We start from the raw sequence: 23,928 nt of genomic DNA, 5'->3' as shown, positions 1-23,928 counted from the left end.
AGCGCTTGGAGTGGTCTATATGACTAGAAAAGCGCTATATAAATACAGTCCATTTACCATCTGAGAGCCACAGCTGGAGGGATTGTGTGCATATTTTCTTACATTTAATATTTGTAAGGAAAGAGGATATTTTGTTCAAACTTAAACTATAAAAAAACACTGCATTGCAGAGCCTTGTTTAAAGCCGAAGTTGCTTCAAAGACATGAAGGTTGTATTGAAATTTCATTCAATTTTTGAGAGAGAGAGAGAGAGAGAGAAAGAAAGAAAGAAAGAGAAAGAGAGAGACAGAAAGGGAGATAATTAGTTTTTTAGGAAAGGAAACTTCTGGGCACATTTAGTTTGTAGACCTGGAAGTTATTTGTTTGCAATCTAAGTTGTTTCCAATTAAGTCTTTTCTGACAAATGTTTCACCAACGCAACTGTATTGTTGCTGCCCTATAGTCCATGTGAGCATGAACAAATTAAAAGCAACACTAACATACCAACTGCACTTGAATATGCATGATAAATGTAAAATATAATCAGGTATACCTTACTTACTATTGAAACAAAAGAGAGGAGGAGGGAGCCGACGTCTGCTTCTGAGGTGCCCTTGAGCAAGACATCAAGTCCCTCTGGGCACCAGACAGTCTGCTTGTACGGCAGAATTACCCAACAATCAAAACACATGGCCAGCACATCATCATGGCAACGCAACATGTGCTCTTTCACACAAAAACACACGAGTAAATTCATAAATTCATGAATCCATACATCAGGTTATTCAAAGTCAACTCGTGGCCGCCTGCTGTTTTTTTTTTTCTTCTTTCGTTTCTGGATCGCATTGCGGGTTAATGACCTATTTATCTAAGGCTATCTCATGCAATGAGAAATGAATGATGACGCGACCCGTCTGTCTCCCTCGGTGACGCTCCTTTGTGCCCAGTAGGTGGGAAGTGCTCTTCAGCGTCGAGTCAGACGGATGGACGCCTCCTGGCGGCCGCGAGCTGCAACTACCCCGGCTGTGACACACACACAGAGAGAGAGAGAGAGAGAGAGAGAGAGAGAGGGAGAGGGAGGGAGGGAGAGAGAGAGAGAGGAAAATGGGTGGACGGAAAGTCCCCGTGTGGAAATCCCCTTGACTTGACTTATTTCCTTAAAAAAAAAAAAAAACAGAAAAGAAGAAAAAAAACACACATCGGTGGCTGACATGTGTCCTCTTTTGAAAGGCTCCGCCACCTGCGAGGGCTCCGACATTCAGCTGGCACTGGAGGGAAGAGAAGGTTGAATGGCGCCGTGGACCGCTGCGGTGAGGCTGAGCGAAGTGGCAGAGGGAGGACGAGCCTGAGCATCCGGCAGGGCTTTGTTATTGCCCCGACATATTACACAGGTAAGACGGCCGCCCGCCGCCGCCGCCCCCCTCCTCCTCCTCCTCCCCTGTGCCCGCCACATGTGGACAGCGGTCCTCGCCGAAGGGGGCCGCGGGACTCGGCGGGCGCCACACCGCCTGGGCCTCGGGGGATGTGTGCTCGTGTTTTCTGGGCACACGGGGGGCGGAGGGGGGGGGGGGGGGGTCTCGGAGCCTCGCAGCCTCGCTTCATGACAGCCATTGTTGACAAAGACGTCACCCTCCGGCGGCACCACGGGAGGGCGAGAGCGCGGCGTCCGCGGCGTCGACACCCGCGGCTGCAGGCGCGAGGCGACGCCGCAATTGTTCCCGAAGGCAGTTGTCATTGGAATTACGTAAGCCCCCCCCCCCTCGCGTCAGCGGGGTCTGCTGCTGCTGCTGTTGTTGTTGTTCCGCGGCCGCCACCGTGAACCGGCGGCGGCCGCGGAGGCACAGCTGCGCCCGGGTTCGCGTCAGCGCGCGCGCCGACCGCCGGGTGCCCGCCGCGGCGCCCCCCGGGCGACCGGAGCTCCAGCAGGGGCCTCGGGTGTTGCACCCGCCGCCGCAGGCGTTGCGACCGCGGGCGGGCGGGCGGTGAACCGTTTCCACCCAGGAGGCAGCTCCTCCGACTGTCTGATTTCAAGAGGTGACGGCAAGGGGAGAGAAGTCGGCAGACCTCCAGGCCCCCTGCTCGCTTGACCATCACGTTCTACTTCCTGTGAGCTGGTGATGTGCTGACTCTCTCTTCACGTGCCCTTTCAAAGTGTGGCACACTTTAACAGTCACTCATATCTGAATCATGTAAATCTGCTGCTGTCCAGGCTGTGTGTTGAACGCCTACCCACCCAAAATAGCCCGTCGCTTGAAGTATTACGACTGTAATGCACAGCAGCATCAAATTATTCTTAGTTTTGTTAATTTTGTCCTTCAAACTGAAATGTCTTCACTTATATCAGGAAACGTTGCAAGCGTGAACTCGTATTCGTATTCAAAGACATTGATTTCATATCCGCTTGTGTTCAGGCAACACTCAACAGTTACCGACTGGATGCCCCGGTATATGTTGTTTTTAACGGAAAACCAGAAACGTATCCTCATTGAGAACAGCGTCGTTGTGGTATTGGTTCCGGTGCAGGTATCGGCATTCATCCAACATCCTCTGCCTTACTCCACGGTTTTGAACAGAGACCTAATGCAAGCCTGGCAGTGTTGCCGTCTGGAGAACGTCGTGGGTACAGTCAGTGTGACCTTCATGTTGGCCTGGGAAGCCCTGGGTGGCTTTCGGTTGAAGTCTGGTGGAAAAGAACAGTTTATTGTTGGGACTCTCGGAAGGCCTGTTTGTCGGAAACTCTCACAACCCATCAAGATAAAAAGAAGAAGAATTCAAAGAACTAACTAGGATAAAAAGGGTCCATTGTGCACTTCATTTGGCCCACCAGATTCCCCAGTGAAAAAGCACCAGCCTCCACAGTGGGACGGTCCTGTGTGTTGGGTGATTTCCCAAACAAACTGTAAATTAAGTTGTGCCTTGAGTGTCAATTAATAAGGAAGGGGACTGTACAGTGAAAGTTTCCCGACGGTCTGTTCTGTTCAACAGTCTGTTCTACTGTGAAATAATAAAAACAACATTTCCCTTCTTTCCATGCAGTTTTTCACGTTGTGCAGCCATCGGAGGTTGGTGCCTCCTGCTCCTGCTCCTGCTCCTGCTCCTTGTTCCTCTTCGTCCCCTCCTCCTATCCAGCGGGCCACACGTCAGCCATGTCGCAGGGTCAGAACTTCCTCCCCAAATTCCTGTTTGTCTCCAATCTGCTGAAGGCGGTAAAGATCCGTCAGCGAGTGCCCAACGACGTGGTGAAGCCGGCTGCTGGCGGCAGCCTGATGCACCACCTGCGAAGTATGCACAGGTACACTCTGGAGATGATCGCTATGAACCACTTCCCACAGGCCTTCAGGGAGGTGGTGCAGGCTGCTATCCTGGACCGAGCCATGCAGGCCTCACTGGAGCAGGAGAAGAAGCTCAACTGGTGTCGGGAGGTGAAGAAGATGGTGCCATTACGCACCAATGGTAAGATTGTACCGATGTTTGGGAATTGCACTTGTATCTGGAGTGTCTCCAGTCGGCCAGGTCTCTGTGATTTTCTTACTAGCTTCATGAAGTTCTAATCATTCTAGTTTGGTTTTGCGCTGTTTCGTCACGGTTTTGAATTTGTGAAGCAAGGGGCTCTGGTGGTATTTGATACAAGTTCAACAGATTCAACAGTTGTCACAGAGCTTATATCAAACATTTGTTCCTTGATTTCAGGAACAGCAGTGATCGTCATTACTCAGGGGCTACGTCTCATGCTTTGGTTTCATTTTCTATGATAGAGGAGGTGTGTATGTAAATTCTCAGATGTCATTACTCACCGGCACGGTTACTGTAAATGATAACAACTGAGGCACACGGGTTCTGTTTCACGTACACTCATTTAGCAGCTCCCTTTTTGGTTTTGCGGAGTCGGACTGAGTGTTCGAGTTCAGTCAACCCTACTAAGTCATGTTTTCTGTTACGTGGATGTTGTAACACGGGAACATCCCGGGGTAGGCAAACATTCAGTAATGGGCCTATTTTCTTTTCATCTTAGCTCTCTACTGGGAAATTCTCTGGCGTCACTTGCAGGACTATTATTTACTGTTAATGATGCTTCAGACCCAACTATTTCCACAGTTTTTCATTTGCAGCCTTTCAGGGGTAGGTCCCCTCTTTTTCTGTGTAGGTGTATGAATGTCAGTGGATCTTAAAACGTGTTACCTCAAGGTCTCCACCTTCCTAAATGCATGTTGGTTATTGTGGCCAATGTGACTCTCAGATATGTCGCAGCTCAACATGCCATGTTAAATCAAATGTGACCAAATCCAACTGTGGCTCATTGTCTCTCTTGACCCCTTTTATCTGTATTACAAGAATTTAGACACATGTCGTGTGCAGATAAGACTGAGGTCTATTTTTAGATAGAGGAAAAACTGTTTTTGGGGAAACATGTCTTCAACATGTGAGTTTCCAGAGGATATAGTTTCTTTCATTCTCACAATAAAAAATGAACATTTAGCAGTGAGAAATTCCAGTAACAATCTCTTCCCCGAACATGCTTCGAACAGTAACAGATGGATGAGGAACTTAGTCACCGTGCTGTATTATGTCCTCATATATGTCTTTTGTTGATTCTGAAGCTAGTAATTACTAACGGGGTTACTGTAATTCTGATCAACACATGGTTCCTCTTCAGAAAGACCCCTGAATGGATGACAAACTCTTTGCTGCCAGTAACCTGGATGGAATTTCCTGTCTTGCAAAGATGATGTCAGAAAGATGAGACAGAATTTAGAGCTGGAGTGTCTAACTCTGAAGGACCTGGACGGGACTTTGAGCAGAGGACGGACACACACACACACACACACACACACACACACACACACACACACACACACACACACACACACACACACGCACACACACGCACACACACAGACACAGAGGACTGACTGACAGCTGCTGAGTCACTGGAGCTCAGCGCACGCATACACACACACACACACACACACACACACACAGAAAATGAGAGAACAGTCACTGGACGTCCCGTAAGTGCGGTCAGATTAATCAACCTTCACCGTGTTTTAACAGACCACCTGGGACCTAAATTTCCCCGATAGGCCGAAATCTTTTCCTCAAGTCTTCATCTATGTGAATTTAGATTAAAACCCATCAACTCTTTTCAATCTCCCCACAATCCGACCTCCTCGTCAAAGTTCACTCCCAGGCAATTAAAATAACAGGGTCATATCCTTTTTCCTGCTTCAACCCCACCCCCCACCCCCCACTGAAGAAATGCTTGTTTGAAATTCAGTGTGTCTTCTGTCTTGGATGTCTAGATGCATTCAAGGGGTTTTTCCCAAACAGCAAGCCATGTGTGTCATGTGTCCCCAACAGGCCGGATTTGTTCAACTGCGATACACAGACTCCACATACTGGACACATACACATTGCCCCTGTGTTCTGTCCTTATAAGTACAGATTTCCGGTTTCTCCTCATAATGTGGAGCCCACATTATTTGGCACTAAACACTCCAGTTCTTTTCAGGGCAGAAGCAAAGGTAATTTTGCCTACGACTGGTTGTGTTGGACGAGTCTTAGGCAGCTGTCAGACGAAGGGCTGAATATGTGGATGACAATGTGGCACAAACGTACAGTAGAGCCCCATTGGAAAGCACAGCATTTCAAACTAACATCAGCTGGATGGCAAACAGATGAGGATTAAGACTTGTACTGTGCTGGTGTTTTCAGGGAGCTTGCCACAGAGGAAGTGTCTATATATAGTCTGATTGGACCAGCAGACCGTCTTTCATCCTTAGTCATCAGGCATCTTAATTCAGGGTCAGAAGGCTGTTTGTTTTTGTGCACAAGAGGAACTCATTGTAATGGCTTGTTTTGGCATTGGTGCCCATTGTTGTGTACCTGTGTGCGTGTCTCTGTTGAGGATGCCTTTCCTCACTAGAGTGCCTCGCCTTTTGTATTTTTGTTGAGAATGATGCAAGAGCGGCGAAATATAACAACAGCTAGGTAGTCCGGAATAGAAGTACAGTGGCATGTTTGTGAATGACAACAGTGTATCACATGACAGTCACCTCACCCCACATGTTTGTTATTTAGAGAAGTCTGATCACAGCTTGGCCAGGCATGACACTACTCACAGGCCTTTAGAGTCCTTGTAGTGTAGGTTGACCTTTTCATAACTTTTCCTGCACAAATGTTACTTCTTGTAATGTAACAACTCTTAGACTAGCATTACAGCAGCGTTATAAAGAACAAAGTGGGTTTGCTTGAGGTGCTTGTCAACTGTTGCCAGGTAAACATCAGTAAACAGAGCAACAAGTCATATATAATGTAGATACGTCAACATGTATGTAGGTTTTTGCACGTGACTGCACATGTTATCTCAGCTCTCACTAAATCACAGCCGTCATCTGGTGTTGATAGCCGTAGTTGAAAAGATAACATTCCACCCTGTCCAAGCCACGCCCCTGTGGAAAGTCCAGGACCAGCTGAGTAGCACCGATGCATTGGGATCATAGAAAGGAACACACACACAAAAGACAGAAGTTAGCACACAGGGAAATTCCTGTGTTAAGTGTACAGCAGGGTTTTTTTTAGAGATACACACATTCACAAGCACGGGCTCTCCTGTTTCACAACGGGAAACAGACCCAGGACTGCCTTAGGAGAACGCTGAGAATCCAGGTTTCTTTTATTAGAGCTCATGCCTTACATTACATTCGTTTTTGTCCAAAGAGACTCACAATCATCGAGGCAGGTAGCATTGGAATCGAACCACGACCTCCGGTATCAAAGTGAGCGGTGTAACCCACTAAACTAAACCAGCTGCATAGCATGATCTCTCACACACAAATTCCTTTTTGAGAAACTGACTCTTTATCTCTCTGGCTGATTAGCAGAGCACGTTGTTTTCTTTTCACACAAGACTAGAAATTCATAATTCATGGAGTTTTTTTTTTGGTTGATTAGGGTATTGAATGAGTGACACACAGCTTTTCAAAAATGTATTTCAGATAAATGAAGGACCACTTTTGTCAGACCAGCTGGGTAATGTGGGGTGTAGTGTGTGTGCGTACTTTCAGACATGTGAGGGTCATATAATAGTCTAGACACCAGATAGTGTGACAACCAGCCCGACCGCCTGGAAATCCCCTGGCTTTTGTTACGCTTGTGTGTGTGTGTGTGTGTGTGTGTGTGTGTGTGTGTGTGTGTGTGTGTGTGTGTGTGTGTGTGTGTGTGTGTGTGTGTGTGTGTGCGTGTGCGTGTGCGTGTGCGAGTGTGTGCACATTGCAATTGTGTGTTGTGTATTCTGTGAACACTTTGAATTTGCATGTGCACATGCATGTCAGTTTTTAGAAGTGTGTGTCCCATGTATAATACAAACTGCTCATGGTGCTAACGTTGTATGTGTTTGACTCTTTTGCGTGTGTCCATAGGAGATGGGAACTGTTTGCTCCATGCGGCCTCTCAGTACATGCTGGGCGTTCAGGACACAGACCTTGTGCTTCGGAAAGCCCTCCATGGTGTTTTGAAAGACACGGACACTGGCGTCTTTAGAGCGCGCTTCCAGGCAGAGCTGCTCCAGTCCCGGGAGTTCACCCAGACCGGGCTCCGATACACCACCATGGTACGAAGACTAGAGGAGTTCCACATTAAAAGTCTTTTCCTTTACTTTGCATTGAGGCGACGGCTCACCAGCAGAAGCCCAAGCAAGAAAAATAGATCATGTGTGCTAGTGAGACGGCAAATGTGTCTCACTAGCAGACACATTTGCTAATAAATGTAAACACGTTTTTCGTGATGAATGACTCTACTCAAATCTTAATCATCATAAAAGTGTGGACCAGTTTTTTTTCAAGTCTTTGACTGTGTGCATGTGTGTGCATTGTCCCAGAACTGGGAGGAGGAATGGGAAAAGATTGTGAAGATGGCATCTCCGGCCTCCAGTAGCAACGGCCTCCAGTTTGACTCTCTTGAGGACATTCACATCTTCATCCTCTCCAATATTCTCCGCAGACCCATCATCGTCATTGCAGGTAGTCACTTTTTTATCATCTTAAAGTATATTTTTTAATGCCCCTTTTGCCCCCCTCTCAGTTGTTTTTAAGTATTCAGGGTGTTTGATTTCACTGTATCACCTCCCGTCCGGTTTAGTGAGCAGGTGTAGAGTGGATACTAGGCTTGGATATAAACTTAATTGAGAATAAATATGTAGAAGCTTGTTTAAGAGTATGTTTATGTTTTTTTCCCATTTTGAAGTTGTTTCTTTCTGCCATTCACTTGACAGTTTGATCCATGTTTCTCATTATTAGCATTAGAAAGTAGTATTAGAAGTAGCCTTACTTCCTTAAGAAGCCTGAAAAGTTTGATTTTGATAAGGAACATGCAGAAAATATGTCCTATAAAATGTATACTGAAGACAATATTTTACAAATGATTAAATAACTAGTGACTGGGAAATCACTGTTCTTTCAACAGACCAGGTGGTCAGGAGTATGAAATCTGGCTCCTCCATCTCTCCTCTGAATGTGGGTGGGATCTACCTGCCACTACACTGGCCACCCACAGAGTGCTACAAATACCCAATAGTGCTCGGCTACGACTCCCAGCACTTTGCACCCCTCATCACCATCAAAGACAGCGGGCCAGGTAGGAAACACTGAAGAATGAGAATACAGCTGCAGTAGTTGACGTGGACAAATTGAGAAAGACAGAGGTTTGGTATGAGGTTGCTCATGCTTTTATTTCTAAGCAATGTCTTTGGCTGAATTTTCCGAGCAGAGATCCGAGCAGTACCGCTGATCAACCCCGGACGAGGTGACTTCGAGGAGCTGAAGGTTCACTTCCTGATGGAGAAGGAACAGCAGCAGAAAGAGAGGCTCCTCAAAGACTACCTGCTACTCATAGAGATCCCTGTCATTGGCGTGGGCCATGATGTTTTACGGATCATCAATGCTGCAAGGTACTTATAGACTACAAGATCTGTCCCCTAAGTGAGGAATGAAGAACTTTGTTTTAAAGATGATGATAACAAGTATTGAAATTCCAACAGTTAAGAAGCACATTGTATGTCTATTTTCTAAGGTTGGATGAGGGCAACCTTCCTGAAGACATGAACCTGATGGAGGACTACCTGCAGCTTGTCAACCATGAGTACCAGCGCTGGCAAGAGGACAAGGAGCAGGCATGGGCTGCCCAGCCACAGCGGCCACCGCCCTTCTCCGTCTCCCAGCTCTCCCTTATCGAGATCCGCTGTGCCACACCACGATGCACATTCTATGTGTCGGTGGACACGCAGCCCCATTGCCACGAATGCTTTGAGAAGCGACAGGCCACTACTGGTGGAGGAGCAAGGATAGAAGGGGTGGTACAGGCCAAGGGGGGAGGGATCCAAGGTGGGGTAGGTGTGATAGGGGGATCAGAGGCCGAGGTGAACTCAAGAGGAGCTCGAAGCAGCAGCCCCTCGTCCTCCTCGTCTGGCAGAGGGGTGGTGATATCCAGCCCCCGCTCAGCACCCCCAACCGCTCCCAGCCTCAGCCTGTACAGTGAAACTCATGCCATGAAGTGCAAGACACCTGGCTGCCTCTTCACCCTGAGCGTAGAGCATGATGGACTTTGTGAGCGCTGTTTCAACTCCAGGCAGAACCATGGAGCCCCTGGAACTGGAACAGCCGCTACAGGACTCCCAGGCCCCAGTGGGGGTACTATTGTCCCCCACCCGGCCCAGGGCTCCGCCTGGACCCAGTGGGGGAGTGGTGAGACAGAGACAGAACGCTGCAGCATGTGTAGACAGGAGGCGTCCAGGATATTCAATGGCCTGTGTCCAACCTGCATGCAGAAACAGCAGGCTCCAGAGAGGGGAGAGCCACAGCAAAGCAACACCAGAACTGAGGCCTCGTCTTCAGCTTGGAGCCAGGCCAGGGATGCTGAGAGGCCGTGCCTCACCCTAACCCCCGGGCACACGTCCGCCTGGCAGGCCCCTCTGGCCCGGCCTTGTAAAAGATCTGGTTGCCAGTTCTTTGGGACGCCAGAGAAGTTGGGTTTCTGCACTATTTGCTACGTGGACTATCAGACAAACCACCGTAAGTCCTGAAATTCAACTGGAAAACTTCTGCCATTTATAAAATGTTTTAAGAAATAGAAAAAATGATCATAAATCAAAGTCTGTCAAATTATTGATATGAAAGATTCAATTGGAATTCTTATATTTCATTGTATTTCAATTTTAAATCGTACAGGACATTGCTTATATGGGCCACTCTCTGTTTCAGACATGACGCCTCCCCCTGCCCCGGTCCAGAGCCGGCATGGTTTGGAGGCGGGCTTCCAGAATGCCTCCAGGTGTCGTGGGCCTGGGTGTGGTGCTGTTGGCAAGGCAATGCTCGAGGGCTACTGCGACAAGTGCTACGTCAAAGAGCAAAGCACACGGCTAAACCAAGTGGCACATCGCACACCACACTCCCCTCCTCTAGTCATGGTAGGGTGTCTGCCACACCTTCTTAACTCCTTTCTCATCTGTTGTTTATGTCCAATTCCTTGTCTTTCTTTTTCTGTCATTCTCTCCTCTTCAATTATTTGTTGTAATATCCTGCTGTGGGTCCACAGTTGCCAACTGACCTTTCGTCTCTTTCTCTTTGCTTGGTCCCTTTCTTTATACAAAAAGCGTGACCGTGCAGCCAAACCCAGATCTTCTCAGCAATCCCAGACCCAGACTCAGTGCCGGAGGAGTGGCTGCAGCAATGTGTCCCCAGGTTGCACAGACCTCTGCCCAGAGTGCCACACGCGAGGCCAGGGCAGAGAGGTGGGCAGGCGGGCGCAGGCGCCCAAGGAAAAGTCCAAGCAGCGGTGCAGGACGCAGGGCTGCGACCACTACGCCAACCAAGAGAAACAGGGCTACTGCAACGAGTGTGACCACTTCAAACAGATTTACCGCGGCTGACCACATACGCAACCATGCACGCAATGACGATGATGACACATTGCTAGCACGCTAGAGCCGCTGCCCTGCTGTGGGCGCCCCATGCCAGTCAATGCACCTCTGATACTAACTAACCAACTAACTAACTAGCTAGTGACTAACTAGTAACCTTATGGCCTGAAAATCAAACCCCCATGTAGAATGTGAAGAGAGTGTGTGTACGTGGGGGGGAGTGAGTGTGTGTGTGTGTGTGTGTGTGTGTGTGTGTGTGTGTGTGTGTGTGTGTGTGTGTGTGTGTGTGTGTGTGTGTGTGTGTGTGTGTGTGTGTGTGTGTGTGTGTGTGTGTGTGTGTGTGTTCGCAGTCGACATGGCCTCCAGAATACCTCTTTGTGCAATTATTATCATCTGATGTGCCCTGTGCACTTACACGCTGAGAGGTTTGGCTGCATGTCAAAGCAACTGACTTAACTGTTGTGTACAATATGTATTTAGAGGTACGTAGTGAATCGTGCCGGACAAAATGATTGTATGTTGACATAACAAGAAGCGTCTGACATTGCTTTCTAGACCACAGCCAAGGATTTATACCCCTCTGTCTGTCTGACTGTCTGTCTGTGTTAACCCATCTGTGTATCTATCTTCCTGTCTGTCTAGCATTTTCTCTATGAGGGATGCAGCAGTTGGGGAAGCCCAGAAACTAATCTTTGGAAGTAGTTGGCATAATCGGGCCAAACTGGACCAAAGTAAAGCAAGTGGAGTTCTAGAAATGGAAAAAAAACAAAAAAAACTTATTCACCACTGTTAAGCTTAGTTCTCAAAAAATCATTCATTTATGTCTTTCCACAGTTGACACAGATTTGTTAAAAAAGGCTTTTGCAATCAATATTGTAAAAGAAGAATTCTTTTTTCTTCCATTAGCCAATCAACAGCAGAGTTAAATTAACCTTAGTATTGTTACTTATCTGTTTTATGAAGTTACCATTTTGAATTGTTTGATGTGTAAAGTTAGGACGGATCATGTGTCTAAACAGTGCAAGACAGACAGGGCAGGCCCCTGCCAGTTCTGGTGCTACATGTACAGAAATAAAAGCCTCTCCATTGTAGCCTACATGCTGGCGCTGTCGGCGGACAGAAGGCAGAGAACACAGTGGAGACAAGACTCATTCTCTTTCTATTCCTGCTTTCCTTCCCCTTAGTTCCCCTATTCCCCTTAACAGATCTGTTGCCTTGGACATTGCTTTCCTGTTTACCGGCCACTGCAGCACCTAGAAACGAACAGACACATAAACACTCACACAAATGTTGTAGTTCCAGTCCTGTCGAACGGGGATTGCCAACCGTACAGAGAACTAAGAACATAATGACAGGGTGCAGTTTGGTTGATCATTCAACTTACTGCACACACACGTGCACATGTAAACACAGCTCAGTTAGAGATTGTATGCGCCTCACCCCTGCCTGAGGTGACGAGGCGCAGGTAGACAAACCCACAGAGAATGCATATCTTTCCACTCCACCCCACTTGATGTGCCAAGGCGACAAGTCAAAAAATGCCAGAGAGCAATCCAGTTGCCTGCTTTGGCTCATCGTGTTTATCTGAATGTTTTTTGTGCCGCTGCTGCTGCAACAGCACAGTATTGGGGCTGATCCTCGATAAGTTTTGCCTTTAAGTATGTGATTAAAAATGTATGGACCAGAGGGGCCTGATCAGTGATCCTGAATCAGTGCTCATTTTGTAGGACCTTCTAACCCGATGCCTCATCTCCAACACACACACACACACATACACATACACAAAAAGTGCGCATGTGTGCATCTGGAATACGCAAAACTGACATTCCTTTTTTTTTTTTTGTATTTCTTCATTGTATTTTGATATGTTTGGTTTTGTTTCTGCCCTAAAAAAAATACATGTGCCATCAATCGCCGAACAGTTGTTGTTACCTCCTTAAAAATGGCCAGCCTGGACCATTCTGAACTAACTAGAGTGCCACAGATAGACATCTCCAATTCTGTGTAACAAGAGATTAGAGCCTGTTGAGTTTGCATACATTGAAAATCCCAAAAGGATTGTCTATTTGATCTAAATACGACGAACCATTTGCCTACAACCTCTAGGAGAAAAAAAAAGGTTTTATCATAAACTAATGTGATCTGAAGTTTGACAGTCATTCCACTCAAATTTCTGCTGAAGAACTCAAATGGAATAGGCGGATGTCAATCTGTGGCTCTAGTTGGAAGAGCTTAGACAAACAGGCTCTCGTTTTGCCTTTTTATTCAACTGTATCTAAAGCTGTCCAGCCGGCCCACGTGTTGACGGCCTGTACGTAGATCTCTGTGTGCTTTAATCACCTCTAGACAAAACCTTAATCAATTAAAGGCCAATTCGTGGTCCGCTCATCAGTACCCCTTGTTAAGGCTTTGGGGCTCTGGCCGAGTTTGTCGGGGAGATGATCACGAAAGTTGCACATGAGTTGTCTAAGTTGCTGCGGCATTTAGGAATGGTACTCCGACCTCGCTTAGGAACATTCCAATAGTAGGAAGTGCATCCGCTTAAGAGCAGAGAGGTGTAACAAAACATGCAAATGGTGTGGAAGTTTGTCTGTGTGACCTTTCAATAGGGTATTGTATGAAAAAAAAGCCTGGTTTTATTTGTTAAGTATTTATTCATATCAAGATATCTGTATTGTGTGATTCAATAATTATTTATATGTCGTCCTGAAATGAATTATTTTTATTAAGAAATCTGAAATCTGTCTCATGTGGCTCTTGTCTCTATTGTGTGTGTGTGTGTGTGTGTGTGTGTGTGTGTGTGTGAGTGTGTGTGTGTGTGTGTCATTGCACACAAACGTTGCACCATCACAGAATATATGTCTGTTACACAACCGCGTGTGCTTCCTCACAAACGCTTGCACCTACAGTATGCATGTGTGTGCTTTTTTTAATCAGATTTCAAAATTGCACTCATATTACAGCATCGTTTCTATCTGCTGCGCCGTCGACTGCACCTACATCTGTTTTTTTGCTGAAAAGCTGTCGCTCACTTTTAGTCCATCAGCAGTGAAGAAAGCAGCGTGGGTCCTGATCACTGAGGCCTAGTGCAGATGTTTACTCTGTTTAACCGGGTTAGCTGATTTTCTCTCCGCCTACATTGTTCCAATTCCTTTTTTTTCTTCTTTTTTCTCACATTTCCATACACAAAGTTCAAATGGTATTGTTTTTCCTTCATTGCTTTATACTCTAAGGCTTTTATACGCCTATAATAAATGACAAATAAGTGGGAACCCCCACCCCCACAAAGTTTACTCAGGAGGAGTGGATGATGCAGTGGGAGGGGGGAGTTTGGAGAAAGGGGAGATAATGGTGCCGACGGGTGGTGAATTAGTAATAACATAGCAGAGCAGAGGTGACATTAAAACAAGTGTGGGACTGCAGGATCGTACGTGTGCTTCTACCACAGTCAGATTGGTAAACTGATGTGGTTTCCTGGAAATACCCTAGTGTGCAAACACTCCCGAGTACAAATGCTCTTTTGCAGACGGGTGCAGTTTGACTTGACGTGCTAGTGCTTCGCCGATGAGGTGAAGTAAGACTCCCAATGCACAAAATTAGTCATGAAGCGAAGAGTGAGCATTACAAGATCAGAACTGCCCTAACAATTGGCCTACATCTACATGCATTACCAGTGATCTGCGGAAAAACAAAAATAGATGCAGTTATCTCGCAGTTACTAGGAACACTGTTCATATAAACGGCAAGTTCAGACCCCTGTCCAAAAAAAGAGGCATTATCAAAAAAAACTGGGGGATGTAGTTGAAATCAGTATGACAACATAATTAATACTGTTCTCCAAAGTAAAGTAACTGTGGCAACTGTATGCAAGGTAAGAAATATAAAATGGCTGTTTAACAATATGATTTTTGATAAGATGTCCCAAAACAAAGATATCAGTCATTTATTTCTTAAGTTTCTAAATTCAGTTTCATTTGAGGCCAGGAATTTGGACTTACTTATTATCTAAATCTATTGTTTTTATCAAAAAAATTGTACTTTATCAAGTCAATCTTTATGCTGCTATATAAGTGTGTTCTGAGTCTTTAACAAGTGTTGCTGGAGTTTAACCTCTTCAGTCCTCTTATCCCGTCACCATCCACCATATAGGTAAAGTTGTGCCAGAACTCCCTATTCGACATCTGATCAACAGTTTGGACAACAGATATTCACATATGATCACAGTATGATTCTGCTGTAAATCAAAAAATGGCGGTATCAAAGTCTACTCATATTAGTTACATTTGATATGAAGTAAAGATGAAACCTCATTTTGGAGGAGGACTTAAGGTGGATCCTTCATATGTATCATGTATTTAAAAAATAATAAATCTCCACTGTTATGATAATAGACCCCCCACAGCATCCTATCTCTGTGCAGTGTATTTGTACCACCCGGTGCCACCACCGCCTGGCCTCAGTGTGTGGTAATTTGTGGTTAAGCACAACTGCAGCGACACAGGGCTTCAAAATTAGATATTGAAACCCGACCTACAGACCTTAAAGAAGAAGTATATCAAAACCACTTTGTGCAATACGTCACAATCATAAAAGTGCAGGAGTGTGATCTGTACAGCATGTACTTCAAGAATCAAAAGTAATTATCCAGGAAAATGGCCCATGGGAATGTTAAATATTATATGACTTGTTTCCCTTTTTTGGATTTGGCCTGCTGTTTGCTAGTTTAATCTGTAATCATGCATCCTATTTCATGATATATTTTGTATGAATTTTTTTTTGAAATTGCATGAAACTGATTAAAGTACAGGTGCCTAAGAGGATGTGTAAGCAGAGTACTCCCTGTTCTTACATAATGTGGTGAATTGCACAATAAGGTGTTCACCCTGATGTCTGTAGAATGTGTGAATGCACACCACAATTGAAGAAAAGCTGATTTCAGAATCCATACCGCCCGAATTCTGTTTAAGATGTCGCATTAAACTGTGAATTATAATGTCTGATCGAAATTTCAACACAAATGTCTATATGTGAATGAAGCCACTGGAGTCTGACTCACTGCCTCTCATGTTGAAAACTGAAATGTCGCAAAGATCAAAAGTACAGGCGATTTCATTGGAATGGAATATATGACGTATCCATGGTTACCTTTGTTTAACCTTTTTGTTAGCAGCGACAGACATAGACCTGAGATACACCCTTCCACTGAACACTATCAACACACAGACACGCACACACACACACACACAAACAAACTTTGAAATTTTGTAATTTGAAACTCCCCCGAATCGGTGTCATTTTTTCCAGGAACTCAAGGCCATTTCCACACTGAGGTTATTGAGGGTCCAGAGAGGAAATACGGTATCCTCCGTGTGCACAGTGGGTTTTTTCCCCGTGTTTGTTAATGAATCTCATGCTCAGCTCTTTTGCTAGCTTTTTAACATTACTGTAAATTATTCAAACTACAATATATACTGAGCATTTTCACGTACTTGCAATACCCATTTTGTTTCTATTAACATGCTACCAAAATGAAAGTTATTTATAAGTAATACATGAACATTAAAATGTTACAAGCAGTCATAAGAACATTTATGTAATAATCAACTAATATAATTCTATAAATACTTGGTGTTTTGCAGTAAATCATTGATTTTACTATTAAGTATGATATAGCTGTATGTCATATTTATTAAGATAAAACAAGCCACAAATCTCACAGGAAGTATTTTTTAAAACTTGCTGAAAATTGTTTATAAATGTGTCTAAAACCTATTAAAACCTGAAGAGCTTGAAGGTTGAACCTTGACAAATAGTCCTAAATTATAATAGTAACAAAGAAATATTTATTTCAAAGTCAACTTACAAGATTTATTTTGGGCTTTCAGTCACATCTTGTGGCCTTCATCAGTGGATAAAGTTTTCTCAGTTGTGATGGAGTGAAGATGCAGTTTTTCTTAATACTTTATATATAGGAAATACAGTTTAAAAAGTATATCGTGATGGTTAAATATAAAAAACAAATACTCCATGTTTCATATTCATAAACTAATTAAATTAACAAAGCAGGCAAAAAATTACCAAGATCTCAATGATTCATGTATTTATAAATGTTTTGATTTTTTTGGTTTTCAAAGCTGCAGTGAGCGATGTCTGACCACTAGGGGGCACAGAGACCCTTTGAAGGAACAGTCCTGAAATGCCATGAGCCTCCCACAGGTGGCGCTGGTGCCTCCGTATATCTGTGTCTGCCTGACCTTTGTATCTGTGCAGATGGCAAAACAACACTTTTTTATACTTAACCATGGTGATTTTGTATAGTTATAGTAAACAATAATAAAAGTTTGTCTCATCACAAAGCAAAGCAGCCATATAAGAACTCATAAATACATACAAATACACATCTCTTTACAAGAAATGCCTACAATTTTACAACCAGCTGGCCCATTTATGATTTTAAAGTTTTTCTAATTAATCATTTCTTTCTTTTTCTTTACCAATATTCATTTCATTGTCCCTCTGATTTATCATGCGACCATTTGGAGGGAACAGTACCACGGGTTGGAAACAATAATTTAACACTACAGGTGGCTATCAAACTGTAAAGCTAGCCACATCTCAACCAGCTACCTGCACACTGAAGACAACAATTTCATAATGTCATACATGACGTCCACTTCTTGTCAGTCAATCTTAGTGCAATACACGGTATTCGCCACAAGGACGCAGCCATGACACAATTCATGACTACATATGAGGACTACAACTCCCAGCATCCACCCGAGTCCTGGTGCGGAAGGAGGGCGCTGTTGGCAGATGGTTAGCTCGTTTTGCTGTACACGTACACACCGACTGAACTCCGCACTGGGGTGGTGATAGCTTGGTGGTTGCACCTGCCACGGGCCTCGCGGGTTTGTTAAAACGAGCGCATTAATGTCGACAACCAATGACCGTTAGGACGGGGGGAGGAAACATAACAGTGATGTTGTTGTTATGCGTGTCAAGTTAGCCTAGCATGCCGAGCTCGTAACATCACACGAGCCAACGTAGGTTCTACATCGATGAAGCCGTTAGACTCGGATGAGGAGGAACCGGAGCCGCTGGGGGCCTACCACAAGGAACTGAGACGTAAGTTCAATGGGCCTTTTCCCGCCGCTTCGCACAGTGAGCAGGTGAATGATACATGCCACACGGTAACCTGACTTATAAAACAAAACAAACAACAACGCCTCAGTTGTAGCCGGAGCTTCAGAGGTGTGTCACCGACACCACCGTGAATGAGAAGAGGATAGAGTCGTTTCACTGCCCAACTGTTGCTGATTCACCAGCCGCCAGCACCTTGGTACACACGAATTAGCTTAGCCAAGGCTACATCTCCATGACAACACACACTGATCTTCTAATGTCTTTTAGGAGAGGACCAAAATGAACTACACCAGTTATGTTTGATCAAAACTGGGGAAATTATGTTGAATGGACTTATTTCAGTCAGACATTCAAACATGTCATTGTAAGAAATGTACAACTTTCACAATATCATAACCATGGCCGAATTAAGCTCCTCGGGGGGGATTTTTGTTGTCGGGCTCCTATTGGTGCCTTGTAGAACATTAAAAGGATTAGGTGATGGGCATGTGTTTCATCCCTGTGGCACAGAAATCGTACACTGTCAAAGACTGATGTGTATTCGTGTACATTGGTTTCAGAGCGGGCCAACCAGAGCATCCAGCAGCTGAGCAGCGCTCTGGAACAGCTCAACCCTGAGGGACGGGAGGCGGAGGAGGTCGGAGGCGGCGATGGCAGCGATGGCAGCGATGGCAGCCTCTTCTCCATCATGGTCGAAGAGGACAAGGCAGCATGGAGCCAAAAGACACAGAGCGAAGCAGGTGACTAATGTGGGATGGCTGTCTGACAGGGACTCTGACCTCATAGTGCACCACCTGGAGATTTCACCCTGCTTCATCTCCATCACAGACCGTACAAAAAGCTATAACAACATTTCTGCTCTGCGTGTGTCTCTGTGTGTTTGCGTGTGTGTACCTGTGCATACTTGTTGTGTTGTCTTCTGTGATATAAAAGTTAATCAACTGAAGAGCCTTCTACTGAAGCAGTGCAGAGAAATTCCTGCTCCCCTCTCTCCTTCAAAGAAACAGTCTCCATCCAAGGTAGGAAATGTAGCTAGAAATGGCAAAATGTTTAAATGCATTACACCTAAGGAAAGCCTACTACAGAATCATCTGTCATGCCACATCGCCATAGTCAAATATGGGAAATCATTCAGTATTTTGCTCGCCATTCTGCTGTGTTCTTCCTAATTTTTCATTGTCACTCACCCTTCTCTTCTTAGAGAGTGCAGCAGGAGGGAAGGTGCAGCTTGCCTGTCTTTCAGGATTTGGTCCCAATGATTCACAATCAGTCAGATTACATTCAGCACCTGGAGGCTGAGGTCAAACTCTGCAAGGTATGTGCACAAATATATGTTTAGAGATTTAACTGTATGAAAACTTTTTTTTTTTTTTTGAAAAAGGAAAAAGTACTAAACACGAGGGAAAGACTATTGCTTGCATTGCATACACAAAAATCTTATCCTGTGCAGATGATTTTGGGGCGGCTGTGGCTCTGAGGTAGTCGGTCGTCCTCTAACCCAGAGGTTGGCGTCTGATCCCAGCTTCCCCCAGTCCACATGCCGATGTGTCCTTGGGCAAGACACTTAACCCTGAATTGCCTCTGACGGCTCTTCAACAGTGTTTGAATATGACAGAAAAAGCACAGTAAATAGCAGCGCTGTATGAATGTGTGTGAATGGGTGAATGTGACATGGGCCTGTGTTTGTTTCTGCTTCACAACATAACCACCTCGAAACAATCAGATTTAAAATAAATAAAACAAAACAAAACAAAACAAAACAGTTCTATTTCTCTGATTCAATTATTTTTCCTCACTAACAAATGTCTGGTGCGCTGTCACCACCTTCCGCCGTGTTTCCTCTGAGGCATAACAAACCCACGTTGCATACTTTTTACGTGTGTGTGTGTGTTTGTGACTTCAGGAGGACCTGCAGGAGATGAAACATCGGATCAGAGTGGTGGTGGTGGAAAATGAGAAGCTACATTCAGAACTCAAATCCAAGGTTGCGGATGAATCTCTGAGAGATTACACAATCCACAACTCTAAGGTGTGTGTGTGTGTGTGTGTGTGTGTGTGTGTGTGTGTGTGTGTGTGTGTGTGTGTGTGTGTGTGTGTGTGTGTGTGTGTGTGTGTGTGTGTGTGTGTGTGTGTGTGTGTGTGTGTGTGTGTGTGTGAAAAATCATGCATTTGCTCAATATCTTTGTGTTCTGTTTGTATGTACTAATGCTTGTGACAGCAGGGATTTGCTAAAAAGAAATCGATTCAAACCTAACATGGGTTAATTTTTTCATTTTTTTATTTAAACAATGTGTGACATTGCAGCCAATTGTGCTTGGGTATATCAGTGTATTTTTTTGGCATTTTCATATGGCTCTGTTAACCTTTAACCTTTTAATCCCCCGCTATCCAAAGGAGACTAATCACTCAAAATGTCACCAGAAAGACAGAAATGACTTCTATAGTAACATTTTTGTCAGCCAAGATAGCTGTTATGTCCCATAGTATCACACAAAGTTAAGACAATAACTCTGGCATTGTCATTTACATGATTACCTTGGGAAAAGTGGCTCATCATCTGCCCTGATTTGTTCCACAGGTGAATGAGAGTATGACCGCTAGCAGCCTCATAGCCTCGAATACAGGCCACAGCGTTCTGCAGAGAGCACAACACTCCACATGGAAGAATGAACTGGTAGGGACAATGGACCTGTGCTCTCCTCTCGTCTACATACTGTTCAGTTCTCATCTTCCATCGCCTACATTGTTCTCAGGAGTCACAGGGATTTATATAGAGTCATGGGTTTTCATCGCCTGGGGCCCGGAGGAATTCTGGGAGCTCATTTAATTTGCTCAGAGAGACTCAGAAAACTTGCTAGTCCAATCACAACCGATAATCTGATAATGGGCGGGGTTTATACTGTGACCCGGAGAAAGCGACTTTTGTAAACCAGCAAGGCTGCCGACTGATGAACGAGCATTTTACTGAAAGTATCAGATATTTTCACATTTCTCACACAAAAATGGCAACACTCGTCTGCTCTAGTCTGTGGACGTTTTCAAGACGCTCAACAGACGTCACATGATTCATTGCTCTCAAGGGTCTATACCATTGCATCCCGAGGCATTTTGGTCTGCGTCCGCTGGTAACGCCGCTTGGAAATCAAACATGAACCGAGAGGTCCCAGACTAATACGCATTTGAGTATTACTCTGGCTATGCAAGGCTAGGGTTTTTATGTGGTGCATGTCTCGCCGATGTTGCTGCGAGCCATCTTGTTGCGCTGTGGTGAGCGTGACCTGTGTTATTGGCATATCATGAATATATTCTTAGTCTCAGAATTCCTCAATGAGGGAGAGAGAGTGGATGGTTTGCAACCCCATTTCAGAGGATTTTTTTAAAACTTGTTTTGGGGCATATCAGGTTATTTTTATATACTTTAAAATGTGACTGGAGGGGATCTTTAAGGAATATATATGCTTCCAGGTTGTATCTCCAACTTATTTTGTGTATGTGTGTTTATTATTTGCCTCTGTTGAAACCTCTATTGGTTCATTGATCTGAAAATTATTATGTTCCTCAGGAACAACTGAAAGTGATCTACCAGGCCCAGGTTGAAAGCTTGGAGGCTCATGTCATCTCCCTAAGGTCAGTGAAGTGCCAAGCCAGTATAGGCAGCAACTAGCTTCCTTTTCTTTTCTTTTTTATTGTTGAAGCATTAAAAGAACAGTACTCATCTATTTCCCCCTTTTCTCTCTCCGTTTCTCCATATGTCAACTTTGCTTTCATCAAAAGGAAGGAGCTGTCAGCCAGTCAGAAGGAGTGTGAGGAGGTGAAGGTTCGTCTGAGACACAAGGAGAAGCAGGCTGCCGATGCACTGAGGACTGATGGAGCTCCCCGTGTGGCCGGATTGTGTATCAAGTGTGCCCAGCACGAAGCCGTCTTGGCTGGGACTCACACAAATCTACATGTCCAGGCTATTGACAGGCTCACAAAGTCAGTGGTAACACACCGACACACAAACACATTCCGCACATCAGTCACAACTTGGCTGCAGTTGATGAACTTTACATACTTTGTAGTTTAATGTTTAAATGTATGATTACCTTATTGTATCTTCCAGATTTCTTGTTGATCAATAGAGATTTGCTGATATCTCATTGCCTGCTTTTATTAGTTAAATCATGTGCATAGTAAAATAGAAAACAGAATGCACAAAGACAAAGATATGAAATATTCTCATGTTTTTTGTGTTTGTTTGTTTTGAATGTTGGTTACATTTTCCTGTCTGTTGATCTTCCAGGGAGCGTGATGAGTTACTGGGGGCTCTGCGTTCTGCGAGGACTAATCAGCAGGAGGCACAACAGAGGGAGTGGTCTGCCTGTCTTCAGGTCAAACAGGCTGTGGAGATGGCAGAAGAAGCAAACCTGCACAGAGCTAGGGTCAGGGGGACATATATGCAAACATTTTCACCTGTGTTCGCTCAAAAAGCTTTTTTTTAAGTTCGTAAAACTCTCAGCTAAAAGATTCCTCCTGAGTTACCCTCTAAAGTCGTGTTTCCCCTTCCTGCTGTGCTGGTTACCTTTTTTAAAATCTGTTGTATCTGATTGTATGCATGCAGGTAGAGGTACAGTGTGAGCAGATGTCCAGGGAGCTGGATCGACAGAGGGAACAGCTGGAACGAGAAGCACAGGCCTTGCAGGGGAGACTGGCTGAGGCCAGAGAGGAAGGCCAAGCTAAGGGCCGCAAACAGATAGAAGAGCTGGCACACACAGTAACTACTACCACTATTTCCTTTTTTTTTCTTTTTATAGAGAACTCAGGATTGGAAATATTTCATATGTATGTACAGATAGTTCCAATCTAAAGTTCTGCTTGCCTTGAAATACTTAACTATACTTGAATATCAATGCACAAACTGAAAATCAACCCTCATACTATAAAGATATTAACAAACACAAGCGGGAAGTTCGTGTTTGGCCAAAGTATGAAATATATATTTTTTTTAGAATAGTTATTTGATTGGATATTACAAGTAACAAAATATTTACTATTTGTTGCACTGTATTGGGTTCAAGATTAGTGGCACATCTTGTTTAAGCTATTAAAATCTGCTGTATAGAACAAACACAGAAGTGATGATTTCTTAACGACTTGCTAATGGAAGAACTCTGTGCATCAGGTGTCCAGCCTCTCCCAGGATGTTGCCAAGTTAGAAGGGCAGCTAGACAGAGCTCACAGAGACAAGAGCTCACTGACCAACCAGCTGGAAGACACTCTTCACAAACTTACCAGTCAGGAACAAGACAACACCAAGGTACAGTGTTTACATTGTGCAAGAAATCATTTAGTCAACATGTATCCTTGGCACTGACGTTGTGCATAGTTTACACTGGGTAGTTTGAATCAACATGATCCAGGACAATTGGTAAGGCTGTTGGCTACAGTACTGCTATCAGAGGTGGAAATACTGCTCAACCTGTACTGAAGCTGTGAAGGAACAGGGTTTCCTATAGGATTTTGTGAGACTACAGGAGAATTTTCTTTGCATTTCAAAGTTAAATACATCAATCTGGTGAACTTTGATAGCAATATGGGAGAAATTTATACTCGTATAAACAATGATGTGCTGTAGTAAAGAATTGAATCATTAACACATAGGTTGTATGGATATGAATGATGATCACCACTATTAGAATCCTTACAACCTATGTGTTGTAGGACACTGACCTCCACCCACATACGATTACAAAAAACACAAAAAAGGGCTAATGTAGCTTCTTTTGAAAATATCAAATAAAATATCTTTACATAAAAACAATAAGAGCACAGAACAATTAACTGTAGAATGAACATAAATAGTGAAATTGATACCTGCAGGACTTTTTTGTAACTGGAGGATATTGCAACATATC

General features: G+C 44.4%; 2 protein-coding genes across 5 annotated transcripts in view; both read left to right on the top strand.

Moving 5' to 3' along the window:
* The first annotated feature begins 1,069 nt into the window (after positions 1-1,069).
* On the top strand, positions 1,070-13,635 carry tnfaip3 (tumor necrosis factor, alpha-induced protein 3). 3 transcript variants are annotated; one of them, XM_035605882.2, is made up of 9 exons: positions 1,070-1,370; positions 3,016-3,432; positions 7,398-7,588; positions 7,856-7,997; positions 8,440-8,610; positions 8,743-8,923; positions 9,046-10,043; positions 10,233-10,438; positions 10,625-13,635. In XM_035605882.2, exons 2-9 carry the CDS (start codon positions 3,126-3,128, stop codon positions 10,898-10,900), a joined length of 2,472 nt encoding a protein of 823 aa, XP_035461775.1. In that variant the 5' UTR covers positions 1,070-1,370; positions 3,016-3,125; the 3' UTR covers positions 10,901-13,635. The 3 variants fall into 3 exon arrangements, with proteins under 3 accessions (XP_035461775.1, XP_035461777.1, XP_035461776.1); XM_035605884.2 differs by lacking the exon at positions 1,070-1,370 and adding an exon at positions 1,575-1,723; XM_035605883.2 differs by lacking the exon at positions 1,070-1,370 and adding an exon at positions 1,896-2,085.
* Positions 13,636-17,700: 4,065 nt separating this feature from the next.
* The window catches only part of sdccag8 (SHH signaling and ciliogenesis regulator sdccag8), a 49,982-nt gene continuing 43,754 nt past the window's right edge, over positions 17,701-23,928 (top strand). The window contains exons 1-11 of one of the 2 annotated variants that reach the window (XR_004784517.2): positions 17,701-18,016; positions 18,595-18,774; positions 18,968-19,053; positions 19,236-19,349; positions 19,938-20,063; positions 20,613-20,708; positions 21,597-21,661; positions 21,809-22,009; positions 22,317-22,455; positions 22,635-22,787; positions 23,196-23,330. Coding sequence is in view for 1 of the 2 variants with exons in the window: in XM_035605250.2 (XP_035461143.2) it covers positions 17,950-18,016; positions 18,595-18,774; positions 18,968-19,053; positions 19,236-19,349; positions 19,938-20,063; positions 20,613-20,708; positions 21,597-21,661; positions 21,809-22,009; positions 22,317-22,455; positions 22,635-22,787; positions 23,196-23,330 (1,362 nt within the window). In the remaining variant the exon portion in view is untranslated. The remainder of the gene's footprint in view (positions 18,017-18,594; positions 18,775-18,967; positions 19,054-19,235; positions 19,350-19,937; positions 20,064-20,612; positions 20,709-21,596; positions 21,662-21,808; positions 22,010-22,316; positions 22,456-22,634; positions 22,788-23,195; positions 23,331-23,928) is intronic. The other variant, XM_035605250.2, reaches the window with a different exon arrangement.

This window comes from Scophthalmus maximus, chromosome 10, assembly GCF_022379125.1.
Source record: "Scophthalmus maximus strain ysfricsl-2021 chromosome 10, ASM2237912v1, whole genome shotgun sequence".
NCBI classification, from domain to species: domain Eukaryota; kingdom Metazoa; phylum Chordata; class Actinopteri; order Pleuronectiformes; family Scophthalmidae; genus Scophthalmus; species Scophthalmus maximus.
The sequence above is the reverse complement of the archived record's forward strand: the minus strand, read 5'-3'. Positions and strand labels throughout refer to the sequence as shown.

Coding starts and splice junctions, on each gene's coding strand:
- tnfaip3 (XM_035605882.2), top strand. CDS start 3,126: ATGTCGCAGGGTCAGAACTTCCTCCCCAAATTCCTGTTTGTCTCCAAT. Junction 3,433..7,397: donor GGTGCCATTACGCACCAATG/GTAAGATTGTAC, acceptor GTGTGTCCATAG/GAGATGGGAACTGTTTGCTC. Junction 8,924..9,045: donor CGGATCATCAATGCTGCAAG/GTACTTATAGAC, acceptor CTATTTTCTAAG/GTTGGATGAGGGCAACCTTC.